This window comes from Leptodactylus fuscus, chromosome 1 (genome assembly GCF_031893055.1).
Source record: "Leptodactylus fuscus isolate aLepFus1 chromosome 1, aLepFus1.hap2, whole genome shotgun sequence".
NCBI lineage: Eukaryota > Metazoa > Chordata > Amphibia > Anura > Leptodactylidae > Leptodactylus > Leptodactylus fuscus.
In genome coordinates, this window is record NC_134265.1 from 78,608,080 (window position 1) to 78,629,004 (window position 20,925).

The 20,925-nt window shown below is 39.7% G+C and overlaps 1 protein-coding gene across 1 annotated transcript in view; it reads left to right on the forward strand.

Annotated features, from left to right (window-relative positions):
• Positions 1-20,925, forward strand: part of HSD17B4 (hydroxysteroid 17-beta dehydrogenase 4) — a 249,032-nt gene that overhangs the window by 62,916 nt on the left and 165,191 nt on the right. Inside the window, exons 6-9 of the mRNA XM_075272298.1 lie at positions 8,830-8,876; positions 11,449-11,533; positions 16,527-16,714; positions 19,731-19,822. Coding sequence (XP_075128399.1) covers positions 8,830-8,876; positions 11,449-11,533; positions 16,527-16,714; positions 19,731-19,822 — 412 coding nt within the window. The remainder of the gene's footprint in view (positions 1-8,829; positions 8,877-11,448; positions 11,534-16,526; positions 16,715-19,730; positions 19,823-20,925) is intronic.

Genomic DNA, 20,925 nt, shown 5'->3' on the forward strand with positions numbered 1-20,925 from the left:
AGAATTCTTTGCCTCTGCTAAACCTGTCCTCTTTCAGCTCTCTCTGGCAAATCAATCAATGAAGTATTCTCTTGCCAACAACTTTACAAACCCTTCTAATATGGATCAGGTTTTATACATTTTATATTTTCTTCATCTTCCACAATTTTTTGGCCAATGCAAAATACCGTAAACTGGAATGGGAAATACTAAAAAGCTTGAAGAAGCTTGAAACTCATCCTCATCATCTCAAAATTGTCACATTATTGCGTTTCCAATAGTAGTAGCTTGTTGTTTAGTCCTTTACTTTGTTTCTGTCCTGTGACCCTCTCAGTAGTCTGCCTGGCTATTTCCTTGAACTAGAGCCTTCTTGGCTTTGTTAGGCAAGAGTATGTTCCCACACAGCAGCAGATGTCAGGCAGAAGAAAGATACTATAGGACAGGGATGCTCACACTTTTTCAGCATGTGAGCTACTTTATAAACTGACCTATTTATTACCTCCATATGTCCCACATATCAGTAACTCTTATGTGAGGCACACAGGGGGTTAATGTGAGGGACATGATGGGGTTAACTGCAATTACTTTGAGGCACATGGAGTTACTAAGCTGTAATGCACATGACCAGACTTTTTATCTGCAATGATGGATTTCCTCCCCTCAGCTTATACTCGAGTCAATTAGTTTTCCCAGTTTTTTGTGGTAAAATTAGGGGCCTCGGCTTATATTTGGGTCGGCTTATACTCGAGTAAAATACAGTAACTTTTTCCCTCTTTCTTTGCTCAAGAGTATAATGGGTCCAAAACTCATTGAGGATTTTTCATTATTTACTTAAAGTCCTTATGACTGAACCCGTTCTCTCTGCTTGCTGTAAATGTATGGCACAGGCAGCATTGTATAAATATAAAGCTTTATGCTGTGCATTAGTAGCGATGGTCTGGGCACGACCAGATTCACCTGTAATGTACTCCTGACCCTTCAATGCAATGGCTGGGATCAGAGATTACATGGGTTCCAGTTGTTTAATCCCTTAGATGCCATGGTCAATAAAAAAAAAACAACTGTTCAGGGTTAAAAAAACAAACAAAACCTAAATCCTAAAAATAATGGGAGAATTGCTGTTTTCTTTACTACAATAGTACATGAGGAACACCAACAGAAAGGGAATTACTTGATCCCTAGCGTGATGTGGTCAGTTTATGGATGAAAGACACCTGACAGGTTCCCTTGAGGCTAAGATTTTGTTGTGGTTTTTTGAGCCAAAGCCAAAAGTGGCTACAAAGGTAATAAGAAATATATAGGAAGTTCTTACACTTCTCTTTTCTCTTCAATCCACTCCTGGCCTTGACTCAAAAAAACAACAACTGTGTTTCCACAATGTGGACGTGAACCCATTTGCACGCTCAACACCTTGGCAGCCACTGGATCGACCAGGAGATCTGTTTTATTTTCTGCAGGATTTTGCATTGTGTTGTGAGTCTTCTGAGGAATAGTGCATTGTAGTGAGAATGTGGAAGACACAGTAGACGGTTCGTTTGTGCTTAGAATTTTGCTACTAGCAGATATACTGTAGGTTTCAAAATAAGATTCAGAAAGACTATGATCTTTTCAAAAATGCAAGCGTAATGTTTTCTGACAGTCTTTCCTCAGGCTAATATAGTTAAAGCGGATGGTAGGAAACACTACATGGTAGGAGACAGACCTTCAAGCTTCTGTAGGGTGAAATGTATCTTTATCTTGCATCTTTTGACCCCTACCAATTTTGGCTATTCTAACACTTCTAATATAGATGTAAGTACTCACAAGCAAATGCTTAAAAAATGCATTTTTAGAATTTTCTACTTCTGTAAATGGTTAAAAAGACAAAGTTACAGCAAAGCAATCCTCAATCACAAGCGAATTGCTTTTAGTTTACAGTACTTTAGAAGGACGTGGCATTTTAGTCCCATTCTCTATGCATATAAAGGGCAGGATAACATGTGGGTGACAAAGCTTTCCTACAGAAATAAAGGGCAAAAAAACAAATAAAAACACCATAAAATTAAAGTACTTGTTTGATGTTCTTTTCAGCTGTGTCTGAGGAGCATTTTCACCTAACGGGGGTATGAATAATATAAACGTGCAATTTTCTCATAGTGTAGGTGCACAGCCATAAGATGTACTTGGTTTCAAGGGGCTGTCCGATATGGACACTTATCCCCGAGTGATCGATTGCTGGAGGCCTGATCTCTGGGTCTCTCACTGATCAGGAGGATGGGGGACTGGAAGTCTTCTCCTAAGGCATCTTTGTGAATGGAGCTACATTGCTTTTGTGTGATCAGTGCTCCATCACTTCTATGGGGTTACAGGCACTGCTAGGGCTTACAGTTCTGGCAACCCTATAGTAGTCAATGTAGCTTATCACCCAAGTGATGCGGTGCTCTATTTACAAGGTTGGTTTCAGTCCCCCATCCTACTGATCACTGGAGGACTCCGAGAGCGAACACTTATCCCTTGCTCTGTGAATAAGGGATAAGTGCTCATAATGGACAACAGCTTTAATAATGGAGAAATAATTGAAGATAATTTTATTCCGTGAAATCCTTTTGCTTTTCCTTTGCTATAAAGTCAAGGAGGCGGTCCTATCACTGATTTGACTGTTATCTCTGTATGCCCAGTCATAGACTGCATCCTGACCCCTGGCGCTAGGTTCACATTAGAGTTCGGCTTTGGGTCTGCTTGGGAACCCGAGGAATAGAAACCTAATCCGCTTAAAAAGCAATTACCGTATATACTCGAGTATAAGCCGACTCGAATATAAGCCGAGGCCCCTAATTTTACCACAAAAAACTGGGAAAACTTATTGCCTCGAGTATAAGCCTAGGGAGGGAAATGCAGCAGCTACTGGAAAATGTCAAAAATTAAAATGGTCGGAGTTTTTGGGTGCAGTAGGTGCTGGGAAAGGGGAGGGGGTGTTTTGTTTGTCTCTGTCCCTTCCCCGAGCTTTGAGGACTGTTTTTTTTTCTTCCCCCACTTGGAATTCAGTCTGGCTGAATATAGGGTATCTGCAGTGTTCCTGTTAACCCCTTCCCAACGGAACAGGAGCACTGCAGATCCCCTATATTCAGTATAGTAGACCGGGCACTTTCAGAGACAGGGATACCTAATGTGTATGTGTTTCATAGTCATTCTCTACTTTTGTATGTATTCTAGGGAAAGGAGTGATTTAGAACTTTTATTTTTCTTTAAATCTTTTTTTTTTTTTTTTGCACTATTTTATGGGAGATTCTATACATTGATATTGTGGCTGGTCATAACCCCCCCCCCCCCTCCTAAAAAATAAATAAATATAAATAAATAAAATTATTATTATTTTTTTTTTTGCTGACTCGAGTATAAGCCGAGGGGGGCTTTTTCAGCACAAAAACTGGGCTGAAAAGTTCGGCTTATACTCGATGGTATTATGGTTTTCACTCGAAAAATGCAGAATTTTTTTTTTTTTTTTTTTATGAGTCACTCATACATGTGAGATTTGTTTTTTTCTGAGTATGAACTCCTATATCTATATTCTATATTTATTTTCATTATCAATACATGTATTCATATAGGTGTATGTATTTATTTATGGTGGAAGTTGGATTATTCATGAATTGTAGAGCTAGCCACCTTTGTGTTATGGGAAAGCTTTCTGTTCTTATTGGGGATTGAATATTGTCTTATTTTGGGGTTGTCTATGTATGTAATTGCTTTTAAACGTTTTCGGGTTCTACTTTTTCTTTTCTTTTATGTTAGTAAAGCTATACGCTCTTTATATGAATGGTGTGGGCTTCTGTATTTCTTTTTTCGTGTGGTCTATAGATATGTATTTTTGCAGAGGTTTCACCCTGAGACTTATTATTTTAATTAGGTTATAGATAATTTATTGTGTGAGGTGCCTATTCCTAGTTGCTCGGTGGACAGTCATAGAGGACAAGCTGTCAGTCACTCCTCATTGACTTTATAGCAAAGAATGAAGAAGGATTTTAATGAATCAGTGACAAGTTCTAATAAACGTTTTCATCAATCTGCTCAGTTCCTCCTTCTTTATAACAAGGCGTCTTCAGTTTGTTCTGTAGTTTCCAGGTTAAGAAGCAAAAGGCTTATCTGCGGAGGACAGGTTATTAGAGGAAAAAGTCCTTTCCACTAGTAACTGTATACAGATTCTTTTTGTAGATTGTAGCTACATATTTATGAACATAGATGACGTTTGGAAATGGAAAAAATACCACATTGTTGAGAAAACGGAGTAAATTTTTTGGATCTTGGACTGATCATTTAACTGGCTTGAGCGCTAATATCTAATCCTTATACTGGATAAAGCAACAACATTGTATCATTATACCTCATCAAATACAGGATGGCCTCATAATTGAGCAGTGTAGAGAAAGCTTTTTTTTAAGCAATATGGTATACTTCAAGAGGGCTGGACACGGGCCTAAAATGATTATTTGTGCAGAGCAATTTTGATGATTTTAAGGCTTGTTGCAGACGACTGTTTTTGCTTTTCTGTGGCTGTTAATTAAAGGCATGGGCCGTGGAAGCAAGGGACGCAAAATAGGTCAGGAATAGGACCTGTTCCATATTTTGCGGCCCAGACTCTCTGCCCACACACTGGACTGTGTAATTCACAGTCATGTGTATGGGCCCATAGAAATGAATGGGTCATGGCCAGTGTCGTCTGCAAGGGACCTTAGGCTGAGTCCCCACATAGTGCTGCGTTTTTTGTTTTTTTTTTTTGAGCCAAAGTTAAAGGGATCCTATCATTCAAAAGCATTTTTTTATGACTAACACATCGGAATAGCCTTAAGAAAGCCTATTCTCCTACCTTTCATTGTCTTCTCCGCGGTGCCGTTCGCCTGAAATCCCAGTTTTTGTCGGTATGCAAATGAGTTCTCTCGCAGCACTGGGGGCATCCCCAATGCTGCGAGAGAACTCTCTCCAGTGCCGCCTCCATCTTCGTTAACAATGGCCTCTTCATCTTCTTCTTCCGGTGCGCGGTGGCTGACTTCACATGTGGGTGGCCATTTTTTTGTGGCCGCTTATGCGAGCAGGCACAGTATGCTCCTGTAGTTCTATGGAGTACAGAGCGTACTGCGCCTACTCGTGTAAGTGGCCACAAAAAAATGTCCGCCCGCATGTGAAATTGACTCTGCCTGTGACCTGCTGGCAGAGCCGACTTGAGCATGCGTTGAATTTTGACCCACCACGCGCCGGAAGAAGAAGATGAAGAGGCCGTTGCTGACAAAGATGGAGGTGGTGCTGGAGAGAGTTCTCTCGCAGCATTGGGGACGCCCCCAGTGCTGCGAGAGAACTCATTTGCATACCGACAAAAAACGGGATTTCGGGCGAACGGCGGCGCGGAGAAGACAATGAAAGGTAGGAGAAAAATAGCCTTTCTTAAGGCTATTCCGACGTGTTAGTCATAAAAAATGTGTTGGAATGATGGGATCCCTTTAATAGTTGCTTCGACAGGAATGGAAAAACTAAGTAAGCACTTATGCTTCTCCCTTCTTCTAAAGCCACTCCTCCAAAATCTGCAACAAAAAAGCCTTATTTTCCATAACATGGAACCTCAGCCTAAAAGTCATTTTTCAGCTGATTGGTCATACTCTTGGCCCCTGTAAACGTGTACGTCTTGATCCTCAAAGCCCCTCAGCATGATACCATATGTCTGCCATTATATGTTTGTCACACTCCTCCTTGGTTTACCTCCAGTGCCCTGTGTTTCAGTCACAGGGGCTGAGGAATTTATAGCTTTTGCCATGTAAAGTGCTTGAACTACATTAATTGTATTTATAAAGCAAAGTTTATTGCAGAGACAAATGGCATTCTATTAATGTCAAGACATTAACTTTTGTTCCTGATGCTTGTATCTAATCTGCATCTGTATTGCGGTATATGCATCCTTTGCGGCAGACCCTTCTGACCACAATAACTTCTGGAAAGGTCAAGCCTGTTATTGTACACTGCCCATTTAATGAGGGGCTATGTAGGCAAAATCAAAGGAAAAATCTGTAATGAAAAGAAATTCACCTGACATTTAATTCACCACCTCGCTACACCATTTCTTTTCTAACCGTATTTCTTCTGCGCTTAACTCTCCTTTTGTTCTTTCTTGCATGCTTTTAATTGTTACCATGGTAAAGTTAAATTACTCTGAGACGTCCGTTCTCAATTTTACTTTCCGGATGCTGCATAATTCAGCTGCTGTACAATGCTTAAAGTGGTTATCTGACAGCATTAAATGGTTTTAAAAGGGGTAGAATGGGTTAAAAATTAAATAGGCATTATTTATTTCACCAATACCCCCGTCACTGGAGCTCTGAGGTTTACCGGGTCCTCCATGGTCCCATCTTCTTTACCTAGTGACAGCCTAAACGGTCTCTTTTAGAAAACCTTTTATCCTGCCAGGCATCTTCTTTTAAAGGTAATGTGTCACCAGGAAAGGACATATTTTCATATATATTTTTTTAAAATCATGTTTTAATGTTCAACATATTTTTTAAAGAATTTTTGGTGATTGTTGTTTTCAATTTTTCAAATTAATAGCTATATTTAAAAAAAAAAAAAAAAATCCTAAAAATCTTGCAATTCCAACTTTTGCCACTAAGCCTAAAAACCACTTTGCCTTTCTTTAGACCATGGGCCACAGATAAAATAATCTGGAACAGACCTGAGCTGAGGCCCCACGTTGCAGATGTTTTTTGTTGCAGATTTTGCTGCGTGGCAAACAAAGAATGGCAAACAAATAGGAAATCCTTATACTTTTACCGTCTGCTCATTCCACTCTTGGCTTCGGCTCAAAAAACTGCTGCAAAATCTGCAACAAAAAAAGCTGCGTTTCTGCAATATGGGGCCTTAGCCTAAGAAAAGTAATTTTTTTGGCGACTGATTGGGTCAGATGTATGAAGAATGGCATTACTCACGCCAGTCTTTATAGCCCTGGGGCTGGCGATGGGTGCGTCTCAGATATGAAGTGCTCACATACCTTTCATCTGTCACTTTACGCCAGATTTATTTAATAAAGAATAATAAATTTTGTGGGACCTATGGGCCTATGAAATTGCTCGATCTTATCAAGCCTTTTTGGGAAAGTGGTAAAGGTGGCCGCAAATTATTAGTTTTTATGTCTTGTACAGTTGAAAACTGGTGAAAAAGCCTTAAAAAAAAAAAAAATCTGCCCCTTCGTCTTTAAGTCTTTTAGGCTAAGGCCCCTCGGGCCGTAATTGCAGCGCTAAAGTGCTGCGTAAAGAACCGCAGCATGGACGCATCGTAGTTCTTTCCGCAGTGCTTTCAACATCAAGTCTGTGGAGTTTTTCTCCGTGGACTTTCTGTTACAATTATATCTATGGGAAAGCCGCCGGCGTTTTCATAGATATAATTGACATGCTGCGATTTTCTAAACTGCACCGGTTTTGAAAATCGCAGCATGTCCGCACTGCGTTTTTTTCCGCAAAGTGGGCATGGGATTTGCATGAATCCCATCCCCTTTGCTTGCACTGTAAAACGCCGCGATTTTTCCCACAACGTTTCCGCCGCGGGCAAATCGCGGTGTTTACGTCCTATGGTCAATGCACACAGTTTTTGGGCGCAGATTTTGACGTGGAATCCGGGCGGGAAGAAAAGCCTCCCATTGAAGTCCCTTTTCCCGTGCGGATTCCGGGTCAGAATCCGCACCCAGAAACTCCGTGTGCATTGACCCTTACAATGACTTTGTGGTATACTAGTGCGATCTATGCTTATACTGAGGTTTATGGTGACCCAATCTGGAATCTTATTTTTTGACCCTTCACCAGTTGTTTAAAATTTCATTTTTTTCACTAATTTTACTAAGTATCTCATGTACAGTTTGATATCTCTACTATACCTTAAATTCAGTCGCAGAATTTAAGAGCTTGGAAGCCTCTTAAAAAAAATCTGGCGCTTCTGCCAATAGCATTCACAATGTTAAGACTGACATAGTATATCCCCTCAGTAGTGGGAAATGGCCATGAATCTGTCTTAGACGATGGTTGTGGATCCCATTTACAACTGTATCCAGCGAACCTGATTCCCTAGGGGACTGTCATGATTTCCGTTATTTTGCCTGAAATAACAGAGGTGCGTTCAGTGCTATTCTGCTAATTCACAACCACTGACAGATGTGGCTACAAATAGAGCATTTTATTGCATTGTGAACAAACTTTCTTTTTCTACCTGGGTACCCCAATGATGGTTTAATTTTCATCATCCATAAACAAATGTTATGTGGGGTCTCTTCCCCTTTCTCCTTTTTGTCTTTTTTCTTCCTTAGGCCCAGTTCCCATCTGTGTTCAGGCCATTCTGTTCCCCTATCTGCATGAAATATGCGGAGAGAGAGGTCCTTTAAGCAGCACTTTTCTATCCACATTTTTCGTGAGGAAACCAGACAGACTCCATTATAGTCCCCAAGCAGACTCCCCGAATGGAAACATGTGCGCAGATGTGAACTGGGCCTTAGCTGTTCTACATCTCTACAGTTTCAAATGGGATGTATAGGACCTGTAATGGATACAGTATAGGAATCCGTATTACCTATTGTTCTCCGCATTGGCTTTTGGCAAAGAGGCCACAGAGAGGTGCTCAGATTGTATCCTTTATGTATACTTGCAGACCTCTCGGTGTATACTTCAGGTAGCAGCTGGTCACAAATTACTAACTAATGTACGTTAGGTAGGTGCAAGCTAATAATGGCAGTATAATTGATGAGCATGTGAAGAAAACTCCCTCTAAGTGGATTTCTGTTTTCCTTACTGAATGCATATTCTCATCCTTTTCTTTGATTAACCCTTTGTATGATATTACTTTCTGCAGAATTTTGAGGGATCGCTCCTTTGCAAGAATAAGTGACGCAGACTGGGGTAAGTAGAGATATCTGTTTTACATGTTGTTTTATAGTTCTGTGAAAATGGTAATCTGTTCCCGTATGGTTTGGCAGATGTGAATGGCAGGAATAACATTGTCAGTGTTATCCCGCAGCTGCTTTTGCCATATGCTTACTTTATCATAACAGAATTATCATGATCTTTAAAGGTATATTTTCTGGTTATGACTACAACTTCCACAGTGAAACATAAAATGCCCTGACACAGTATTCACAGCACTGCTCCGTAACTGCATGGGTGTGTTTTTCTGTTATTAAAAGCCCTTATGTTCAATGTAGTGTGTATTTGGAACTGTTATATGGGTAGGCCATACTAATAGCCTTCTAGATTTGACCAATGGATAGCAAAATTTCAAATGTAGCAGTAGTTCCGCCATCCTCGGAAGAAGAGTGTCATGTACACACCGTCCTAGCACATGATGTCGGGTTAATTCACTGCACTCACCTTTCACCACGACTGCAAACTGAGCATAAATCACTTCCCAACACAGTACTTCCACCCTCAATACACGCTGCCACCAATACTGAATTGGGACTGGACTCAGTAGAAACCTCACTAACATATGCACACATCTCCCTAACAGTCAAATGCAAAAAATGCTTTAAAAAAGTAGTGGGTTCATAGAAGAAACACAAAGTACCATTAAAGTGCATAAAAGTTCAAAAGCAGCGGCACCGTTCTGTAGGTGTGAACATACACCAAATCACTGGATCTCAAACTAGATGATCTGGCATTCAGGTGATGCTCACTGTTAAACAAATAGTCCAATATAGTGCAAAAAAGTAGAAAAAATCAGGGCACTCACCAGCCAGTAGTAAAATTCACTAAACTTTAATAATCTTCCATAAAAATAGGTACTTGAACAGCATTTACAGACAGGGGTAGGGTAGATGGAATGTAGAAGAAATGAAGCGACGACTGTTTCGTGCTAAATGCACTTAATCAGGCTTCCCCCTGATTTAGCCTGATGAAGTGCGTTTAGCACAAAACGGTCGTCGCTTCATTTCTTCTACATTCCATCTACCCTACCCCTGTCTGTAAATGCTGTTCAAGTACCTATTTTTATGGAAGATTATTAAAGTTTGGTGAATTTTACTACTGGCTGGTGAGTGCCCTGATTTTTTCTATTTTTTTGCACAAAGTACCATTACATTTCATGTTTTAATACCCAAGGGTTTCAGAAACAAGCAAGAAAAAAACATTTTTAAAATAAAAACAGAAAACCTGGTAATTTCAAGTCCTTTTCTTTCCTTGGAGCTTGGAAGGTCTCTCAGATGGGATGGCCAAAACCCAGCTTGTTGCTGCTCCACAAAGATGTGACAAAGTTCTAGTGCAATTCACAGTCTTTTGTAATGTGAAGCTCCTGGCTTGTGCTTAGCCATGCTCATTGCCAGGGTGCTCCTCTCTTTCCCTTTCCATATTTTCAAAAGCTGGGAAATTCATTTCATTGGCAAAGCTCTGTGCCAAAGAGATCTGAGTTCATTGTCCAGTCTCAACTCCCCCTGTCTTGTGCCTGACTGATCTTAATAGGGGCAACCAGTTATAAATCAATAAACTTGGCTTGTTCAGAGTAATAAAAAATGTCAGGGTATCTGGTCCTGTGATCACAGGGAGAGAAGCGTTTCTCCGCTGACCCACCCTCCAACCCATTCAAAACATTACTTCTAACACCATTGCACCATTGTTTGAGTATAGCCTTCATAGATTTTGCTGACTGGACTTCTACATTCTGGAAAGTTCCATGTGTGATGGCCTTGTAGTTAGTAGTTGAAGAAGAACAATGTTGTCCATAAGCAATTAGTGAACATATCGTGGCCGAACTATGTATCAATAATATCCCATCAAGCAGTCATTCACATTTTATTGCTCATCTGATGGTTATCAGATGGGATAAATTGGTTAATTTGGTCGTTTGCATCTTGTATGAAACTGTGTTGTTTATATATTTCACATATCTCTTCTTACCAAGCCAGTGTACCCCACCGGTCACCCCAAATTAGACAAACAACGGCTGCATGGTACCGCATAGTACCAAATCCCATGCTAAATGGCATATTTGAGAGGAGTGCAACTCCTCTACTATAGCCACTTCCTTTGTAGCTCTTGACACTTTGTTAGTACCATCTCTTACTGTGTACTGCTTACCCACTCTTCTGGGCATGCTATTTAGCAGCCTCCCATATTACTACAGGTATCTTGAGTTATCGTTCAGCCTCTTTTTCTATAATGTGAGACCATATGGCAGTAAATGGAGTAGCGTGCACCTGCTTTACGCACAAACTTCATAAAGTACATTTCTAGAGTCTTTATGTTGGTGGACTTTCATAAAAGTTTATACTCTTCTAGCGACTATTGTATCATTCTATACAAGTAATTTGCAGAGACTGAGTATTATTATGTATCTTTTGCTGCAATTTAGTCTCTGCTCTGGAATAAAAGGGCACTGGGCAGCTAGAAGCCAGAGAACCTGTTATGCATATTATAAAACACTTGTAAATAGTGAATGTCTTCTGTCAAGTGCTTGATGATTTCTTTTTTTATTCTTTAGATATTATTCATAGAGTTCATTTGAGAGGGTCATTTCTAGTCACTCGGGCAGCATGGAATCACATGAAGAATCAAAAATTTGGACGGTATGAAGATACTTTTTATTCTTTTATTATCTTGCTCTCTACTGTGTTTAAATGGAGCTTTCAGCATTGTACATTTTGCAACTCACTGCCTACCGTAGTTTGATGAAAGAGCTAAGATTATCTTTACTATGCTTTATCACATAGTGACTGCCTGTATGGACATATAATATAAAAGCGAGTGAGTTCCACATTCATACACCTCCACCCCAAAATATCATTGGGGTGGCTGAATTTCCATGGCAAGTTGCGATCCGAACTTTCCATTGCTCCAGGTCTATAGAGTAACCTCATGACAGTGGGGTTGTATTTGTGATGGCATCATTGAAGCATAAAATAGAAACCTCAGGTCAAAATACCTTCCCAAAAGAAATAATAAAAAACCTTAGATATTAGGATCTTAAAGGGACACTTAGCCTAAATATGTATGATAAAGATAAACAACAACAAAATTGACTTCACTGTTTGTGCCTGCAGCTTTTTCTTCATGATTTTGGCACGAACAGTCTTTTATGTCCTGCCGATCAGTTCCTTCCTTGGCTGATGCTAACTAAAGTGGTGAGGTTCAGCTGGTAGGCAGGGGATGAACAATCTATTGTCTTAAAACAGACAGGGCTCTACAGGGAAGCTCCTGAGACAGGAAAAGAATATATATATATATATATATATATATATATATATATATATATATGTGTTATTTCTACATTAATTATAACGAGAAAAAAGGATAGTCGTCATTTAAACTGTAATAGCCAGAGGATCACTGTCATAAATAACTTTTAACTATGGAAATCTTAAGAACTCAACACCTCCTGCCGACTCCAACTCAACAACATTCTTCAAATCTGCTCCTTCTTCACCCCTGAAGCTTCAAAAGTGCTAGTCTACACCCTCATGATCTCCCACTAAGACTACTGTAACACTCTTCTCTGTGGCCTCCAAGCAAATGCTCTCGATCCCCTCCAGTTTACCCTAAATTCTGCCGCTCAATTAATTCATCTGTACCCCCTGTTTTTCATCAGCCTCTGTCAGTCCTTTTGGTGAATAGAATTTGCATTGTTACCGCTGACCTACAAAGCCATCCGCAACCATACATCTCTGACCTAATCTTCTGTTATCTACCCACACATAACCTCTGATCCTATCAAGACCTTGTATTCCACTTTACTCTTATCTGCTCTTTACATAATCACCTCCAAGGCATCCCCCATACTCTGGAACTTGCTATAACGACACATTAGACTGTTGCCCACCATCCCAAGCTTCAAGAGGATCCAGAAGACTTGCTTCTTTACAAAGCTCTACAACCTCCAATAGCCCTACTGCCACCACACTATCATCTGAACAGCTTCTACCCTCATCTAATGTAAAACTTATGTTCTAACTTCAAATGTAAAACACCATGGAATTAATGGTAATCTAAAAAAAAAAAAAAAAAAATAATAATAATAATAATAATAATAATAAAATGTTAGCAAATTAATGTTTTTTGTAGTCTTAGAGAATCACACTGGTACTGATGTTGTTGCTTTTTAATAATATTTGATGGTAAGAGCGTCTATTAGTTCCTAGAACTTTAAGAGAGGCTACTCTTTACTTATAAGGTAGTCAGATCAGGCCCTAAGACCTTAGGAGAAAATTACTATCTGTAAATTGTTTACTTAGAAAGAGTGCATACGATTCTGCTCATTTTAGAGGTTATAGGTCAATTATCTTCATTACCAGGAAGAAAAATACACTTACTGTAATTTAACATCATATTTTTTTTCAATTCTTGTCAGCGACCTTGAGCTTTGTGGTTTTCTACAGGAAAAGAAGCTGTATCTTCACTTGCAAACCTTCTATTTGAAGCCACTTTCAAAGACATGGCTGGCTTTGATGTAATCCCAACTGTGGCTGCAGCCAATGGAGAATAGAAATTAACATGACCTTTTAGATCTGCTTACATTACTATAGTCTTTCTGACTTCAAGCAATGTTAGTAGTCAAAGGCACAATAATGTATGTTTCTCTGTTGCCAGTATACCTTAAAGAGGTATTTAGACCATTTAAAGTTCCCCCCTATCAACCTCCCCAAATGTATTGAGTGGCTGGTCACACATATTCGGCTGCGCCATTCATTTCTGTGGATTGCTATAGATAGTCCATTGCTATACTCTGGCAGTGCCATAGAGAATGAATGGAGTGGCAGTGTGTGCTTGACCATTTGCTCCATTCAGATGCCAGAGAGAATGGAACCCACAATCTTGTGATCTAGTGAGCCCTGGCCGGACCCCCACCCCTAAGTTACTGACATAACTTCAGACTTCTACTTCTATTAACTGTTTGTGAAACCCTTCCTTGCGTTTCAATAGTGCCTGAACATTTTATCAAATGTATTTATTGCACCTATCCTCATCTTTTTATTTGGTATACATCTTTTATTTACTTCCCTGAGCAAAGTGGCGACAGAGTCGATTTTTATGTCATAAGAATTAGCCTATAGGGATCTTCTATATGCCAATAAATCAGCATATTATTTTAAAGGATTATAGGAGATTAGAAAAACATGCCAGTTATCCTTCAGAAACAGTGCCCCTCTTGCACATGGTTTATATCTGGTATTACACATTGACTATTTTTTCAGGGTACTGTACAGTACGCAGTGTATCAGATACATAAGATGAAACCTCTCTTACTGTTGTCCAGCTTTTATTTTGCGAGTCATTCGGTGGACATACATTCGGATTAAAGATTTAGCAGGAAAAAACATTTGGCTACATTTTGTGATTTGTCAGTAGAGATTGATTCTTCACATCCTGCTAGTTAATAGGCGCCAAATTTCTATTTAACCATTTCTCAGTGACTATTATGTTTATTAAGCGAGCAATATACTGCCTCCTAATGTGAATGGTGCCCTGCGCCTTGTACGACTCTGAACAGCACGAGGTGGAATATTGGAGTGAGAGTAGAGGGAAAGCTCAGGTCTGGTATTACACGGCTCACTAGCTTTTAAAAATGTCAATCCCCATAGCTATATGAGTAGGGCACGTTTTCATTCAGCCTCAGCCGCCTAGGACGTAGTAATAACCAATAATGAAGCACGCATAGAACGCCAACAGCTGTTTTGCCAACTGGGTTTTGATAGAAATGCATACACATTTTACAGCATCTGCTGAGAACTAAATCTGGAATAATTCCAGCTAGTCTGAACTATTATTGACCTTTGTTACTGTTTTCTCCCTAAAGCAGTGGATGGATTTCACATCATTTTAAGCATTATCTGAATATGTTGATTTTATTTGGTTTGTGGCACATTTATGATTAGCACATTAATCTGTTGCCTTTAATTCCGGATATTTATTTTGCTCTCAGCAAATGTTTTGACTGTATCTCTTCTTGCGTATCAGATCAATATGTGCGTTCTTCTATATTTTGCACTGTTGTTTTCACTTAACTGGTTAATTTTGACAGAATGCAGTTAATTGGTATCTAAAATGTGAGCGTGTATAAAGCAAACCAAGCAGTACTTGCCTTTTGAATGCCCAGGTGCTCAATCTCTCCTGCGCCCTGCCAGTGTTTATTGATGGTGCCGCAACGTTGAGGTCATGTCAATGACACAGGACTATTGCAGCTGTAGACTGCAGCGGTGCCATCAACAAATGCTGGCAGTAGGTGGCAGAGATTGAGTGATGGGGTATTCGATTCTGCTTTTTTGTTTTGTTTTTAGTCACATCCCATCTCTGAAACCAGACATCCCCTTTAAGGGTGGGCACATTTGTTTATGTGCCACATATTCCTCTGAAACCCAAGTACAAGATTATTTAGCTTATTGAGAACCACTGCCCATATAGTACCTGAAGGCTTAGAAGTCTGGTATGGTGGCTTAAGACACCCTCTTTTTTTATTTCAATTATTTTGCTTGGTCAGTTAGCCAGTGGCTATTCAATTTGTCACTTACTGTACGCTGTCAAGTCAGGGGTGCTGATAAGTAAATAACCAAAACTAAAATTCAGTATAAAAATCATTGATTTAAAATCGTTCATTAGTTATAATTGCCATAAAATATTCAATTCATTGAAATGTTGATTTATTGTCCATTTTCCCCATTATGTTCTCACTCTGTAATCAACTGTATCTGCATCCTAATGTCATGGGTATATTTAGCGCAGGCCTATGGGAGGTGAGCAAACATAAAAAAATTGTGTTACTCACCTCCCCTGCTCTCCAGCACTGGACCTTTTGCTGTTCAGTCCTCTTCTGAATGATGTGAACTTTTGTGGCCTGATTTCTGGCTTTAGCAGACATGTGGGTCACACAACATCATGACACTTGAGTCTTTGGATCACATCATTTGACCACAGAGCAGTCCCGGAAGTCATTCAGAAGGCCTGAAGAGGATAGAGACCCATGCGCTGGAGCCTGGCAGAGGTGAGTAACACTGTATTTTAGGTTTGCTCTCCTCTCATGGGCCTTCGCTAATTTTGGTATAGAGACACCCCAGAGTATAATAATAGCCGTTTCGATCCTCACATTTTCAGTGTAAAAGAAACTGTAGGTAAAAGCTTGGAATACTGTAATAACTGAACTGAAATAACCGAAGTGCACAAAATCACGTTGATTATCCAGACTGATGGCCAGATTTAGTTATTTTTCAAGTAACTGCCCAGCCCTAATCTGTCCATATGTTGCAGAAATTTCTACCATGTGTGAACATATCCTTGTGCTCTACTTTATTTAAAATCTTTTCTTTCAACTAAAAATTGGCACAGATAACAGCATCTGAAAATATCCTATGTGTAGTAGCAACATATTGTGCTGCAGAATGCTGTAAAATTACCAATGATTGACTAAAATAAGCAATAAAGCTCGAAACCAAAAAATATAGAACATTCTGCAGTTGTGTTAGCAATTTTATTTGTCATATACATATATATGAATTTTATTTCTTTATTGTATAGAGTTAAAGTGACATCACTTTGTTGGATTACATAATGAATCGCTTTCTGAATCCATAGGATAATAATGACATCATCAGCTGCCGGTATCTATGGGAACTTTGGGCAAGCAAACTACAGTGCGGCTAAACTTGGACTTGTGGGTCTGTCCAACACACTTGCTCTTGAGGGAGTCAAGTACAATATCCACTGTAATTCCATTGCACCAACTGCGGGTTCCCGGCTCACACAGACCGTCTTTCCTCAAGGTATTGTGACAATGTGTATTGAGATGCTATTAATTATGTACTTGAGATGATTTGGCCGAACCTACCGTCTAATGTTCCACTGACATTCCTGCATCATATTTTGTTGGGATTGGGTTGAATTTTTAACAACTCTGTTCCTATGGTCTCCTGCTAGCGGGTTTTGATGGGGAAAACTCATGCACACTTGACTGAACTGAGCAGGCCAGACACTATTGAAAAGCGTATAGCCACCATAAAGAGGAACTTTTATGTCCTCCGACTTTTGACTTTGGTTCCAAAGGTGTTGACGCTACTGATAGAAATACTGTCAAATGGATGATTTGTCATTGTTGGATGGAGGAGGATCGCCCAGTTGGCTATTCTTTGTTTCTGTCCTGTATAGTCAAGTAGCTGGTCTTCACTGTTTAGTACAATTCAGGTCTGTGGAGGAGCGCCCACTTGACAATACACCTCTGTTGGTAATTGAAAGTAACTTGAATCTGGGCATGCTACAGTAGAATTAAACCGGTGGATTCAGAGCTTCGGTTCCAGTCTTGTGGTCTCCTTTAAGATTGTTTTTCCTTTGCTGTGGATAGTGAAATTTTTTTTAAAGCCTTTCTCCATCCGAAGCTATATCGGTGTGTAGGTGCCTTGTCTAAATCTAGGAAAAGAGTCTATGATTTGCGGAGAGAGAACATAATATATGCCTTTGGTTTGCAGTCAGCCATCGGGAAATAATTCTGGACTGTGTGATTTGTCCAGCTGACAGAATGACTGTGAATACTCTGAGAAAGTGGAATTTGTGACCTAGATAGCAGGAGCGCCAATGCCAGCTTGACTCTAAATATTTAAACAAACACCTCCTCTGCACCGCGCCAGCACAGGCAGGTTAAATCTTTAAGCAGGGCTGGATGAGAGAAAGTAGGTTTGGAGCTTGCATGGCTTATCTTGGCCTCTGTCTGACAAAAACATTGAATACATAGCTGTCTCACTGGGATTTTGGTTGTGTGAGACAGAGACCCTGCGACGACTACGTGAAAGGATTTCTGAATGAGGGCTTTATGTTGATTCACAACCATAGACCATCATTGAATATGCAGGTTTAATTTCATTCTGTTTCCAAATATCAGATGTCTGTCATTACGCCTGACATCCTTGCTTTAGTTAACATTTGCTTTCCTTGTGAAATAATTCTACAGAACTTTTTTTTTCAACATTTTCTCTGTACGAGCTGTTCCTCTGTTGTTCTTCCTTTAAATATGTGAATAAAGTGACATCTGGATGTGTGTAGGGATGTGTCCATAAACACACTGATTTAGATTGTTCTAAAATTACCAGGAGGAATTACAGAGGAACAGTACAACACAGAGCTATAAGAAAAGATGCTCTGCAATTGTTAATTTATAAGAAATATAACTTTTACTAGAATAGGCATGTCAGGAGTTGCAACAGGGCCTCTTCAAGAACAGATGGTAACTTCATCACAAAATCTTTGAGTTAGTTGAAAGTGAAAAGAATCAAAAGGAGCAAAGACCTTCATTCACACTGACACATTTTGAGTAATGAGGACTCATTTCAGTTTAACAAGGTTTTCCACACGCAATCTAAGATGGCCTTAGAAAAACTTCAAACAACACATTTACTATCACTAAAAATACAGATGTAGCCCTAGTTAAAGGGCTTGTTCATGCTAAGATTATTGGTGATGTATTCTAAGCATAGGTCATCGTACCAGATTGGTGGGGTCCAACACCTCCAACACTTGCAGTGTTAGCAACACAGAACACAATATATAAAAAATTACTGAAAATAAAATGAGACTAGAGACGCAAAATAAGTTTTTGGTTTGGATTTAGCTTTTCTGAGCCAAAGTCAGGATTGGATTAAACAAGAAGGAGAGAAGTATAGGTCCTTCCTTTATCTATTCCATGCCTTTATCCATCCATTCCTGGCTATGGCTCTGAAAACCATCAAAAAACTTGCACCAAAAAAGCAACACTCAGATGGGGGAATTCATTATGACTGGTGTATTTTACGGTGGTCTTGAGGTTTCCCATGCTAGTGGACAGGTGCTGTTAATACACGGTCTACTAATAAGTATTTGGACACCCACGTAAATGCAAATGACGATATCTGCAGTTGTGATGTACGTCACGTCTTTCTCCGTTAAATATCTTGTAGGAAACAGCATTGCCATTAGTGCATTGGCATTAGTCGCATGCAAGATGCCACAAAGTGCAGAGTTGTTTGATTTAGAGAAAGAGGTAATTGTGGGGTACCACAGAAATGGTCGATCCTTAAGGGACACAGCAGGCGAACAGAATTACCCAGATGGAAGGTGAACGGTGAATTTCAGAATGTGCCCCGAGTCGGCAGATCCCGAAACTGGGAGATAGAGACCGACAACTGCTGGCCAAAAAAACCGGACCCAACCGATGGCTCACATGCACCAGGAGTTTCACCAGGCATCCGGGAGTATTGTGTGGATCAATACCATCCGTAAGGAAGCATCTGCTGGGTTCTAGCAACTATTCAATATGAATAAATGTTGTTTTTCTAATCTACCACAGGTGTCCAAATACTTATTGGTAGACTGTGTATATGATGCCCTCATCATGAATTGGGCGCTGCCTCCCAACACCCTTACACCTAGATGCAAATCAACAGTAGCCCCAGAGCTGCCGTAGATTTTGGCATCACTTGCAGCAACTTTTGTTGTGTAAGCAATAAAGAATACGGTGCTGGCAGGAGCATTGGCACCACTGACCTTTGGAAAGTGTTCAGGCTGGAGGAAAAAACAGCACTTGTGACCGTTTTAGTTGCAAGTCCCATCTCCTCCCTCCCCAGTGTGAGTCTTTAACCTAACTCTTTAATAGATCTTCCTGCAGATTTCTCTTCATTTTCATGGTGACAGATTCCCTTTTAAAGTGGGACCTAAATAACATTCACATGATGGATTTGAGAACAATTTAACAACAGGACTATGAATATATTTTTGCTTTTCTGTACTAAGCCGGTCTGTCTATTTTAATTTTAGATCTTGTGGATGCGCTAAAGCCCGAGTATGTGGCTCCCCTTGTGCTGTGGCTATGTCATGAAAGCTGTCAAGAGAATGGCAGTTTGTTCGAGGTGAGATTTTCTCACATTGTCTAGAGGCCAATTATTACATTTTTATTATTTTTGGGAAGTCATATCTCCTTTTAACAGTTTTGCTCTTTTACAATGAAAACTCCATATTAAATCAGCTGGTTGAGTATAATGTGTATTCTATCTGCTGGACAAAAAATGCAAATAACATAAACATAGCAGAATTTATCGAAAGCGGGTGCCTTGAGTTTCACAGCATTAAGCTTGTTACAGTCCTATATCCCAGAATGCCATACAGTATACATATGCTGTTCTGGAATTCATCTTTGATACGTGTTTAGCATTACTGATCGGAGAACCCCATACATGTATTCACCCACTTTAGTAACAGCATTGCTCACATGCTTGTCATGAAATTCTGCAGGTCCCTATGATTATTTCCTTTCCCTACAGCAGAGGAGTCAAATAAAAGCCTGAAATATAGTTTAAGTCTCTATTCCATTAAAGGAATTCTGTCAGCAGGAAAATAGCGATGCAGCAAGCCTCTGTACTGCAGTGAGCAGTCTCACAAGCGGCCTTATAGCATTTAAAGGGGTTGTCCATTTTCAGACCAATATTGAAAGACAAATGTTATTGTTTATATAATATAAAGTTCTACAATTTTCCATTATACTTTATGCAGCAATTCCTTGCAGTTTTCTAGATCTCTGCTTGCTGTCATTCATATTTAGTAGTCCATGGTCATGTGATATATACAGTCCATGGTCATGTGATGGACATACAGGTAATCAGCTCGTTATAGTCACAACATAGTAATTAGACATCTGCCTGGTAACGAGCTATGCACATGACCATAGACTGTAGATCACATGACCATGGACTGAGTTGTATCCATTGGAAGTAAGCAGAATGAATAACAGAAGACAGCAACGTACATTAAATGGCAGTGTGAACTCAGCCTTATGGATTGGCATTACCGATACAAATATAAGTTAATTTGTAGAGATGAGCGAGTAGTACTCGATCGAGTAGGTATTCGATCGACTACTACGATATTCGAAATACTCGTACTCGATCGAGTACCACTCGCTATTCGAATGTAAAAGTTCGATGCAGAACCAGAATTGATTTGCCGAATGCTATAC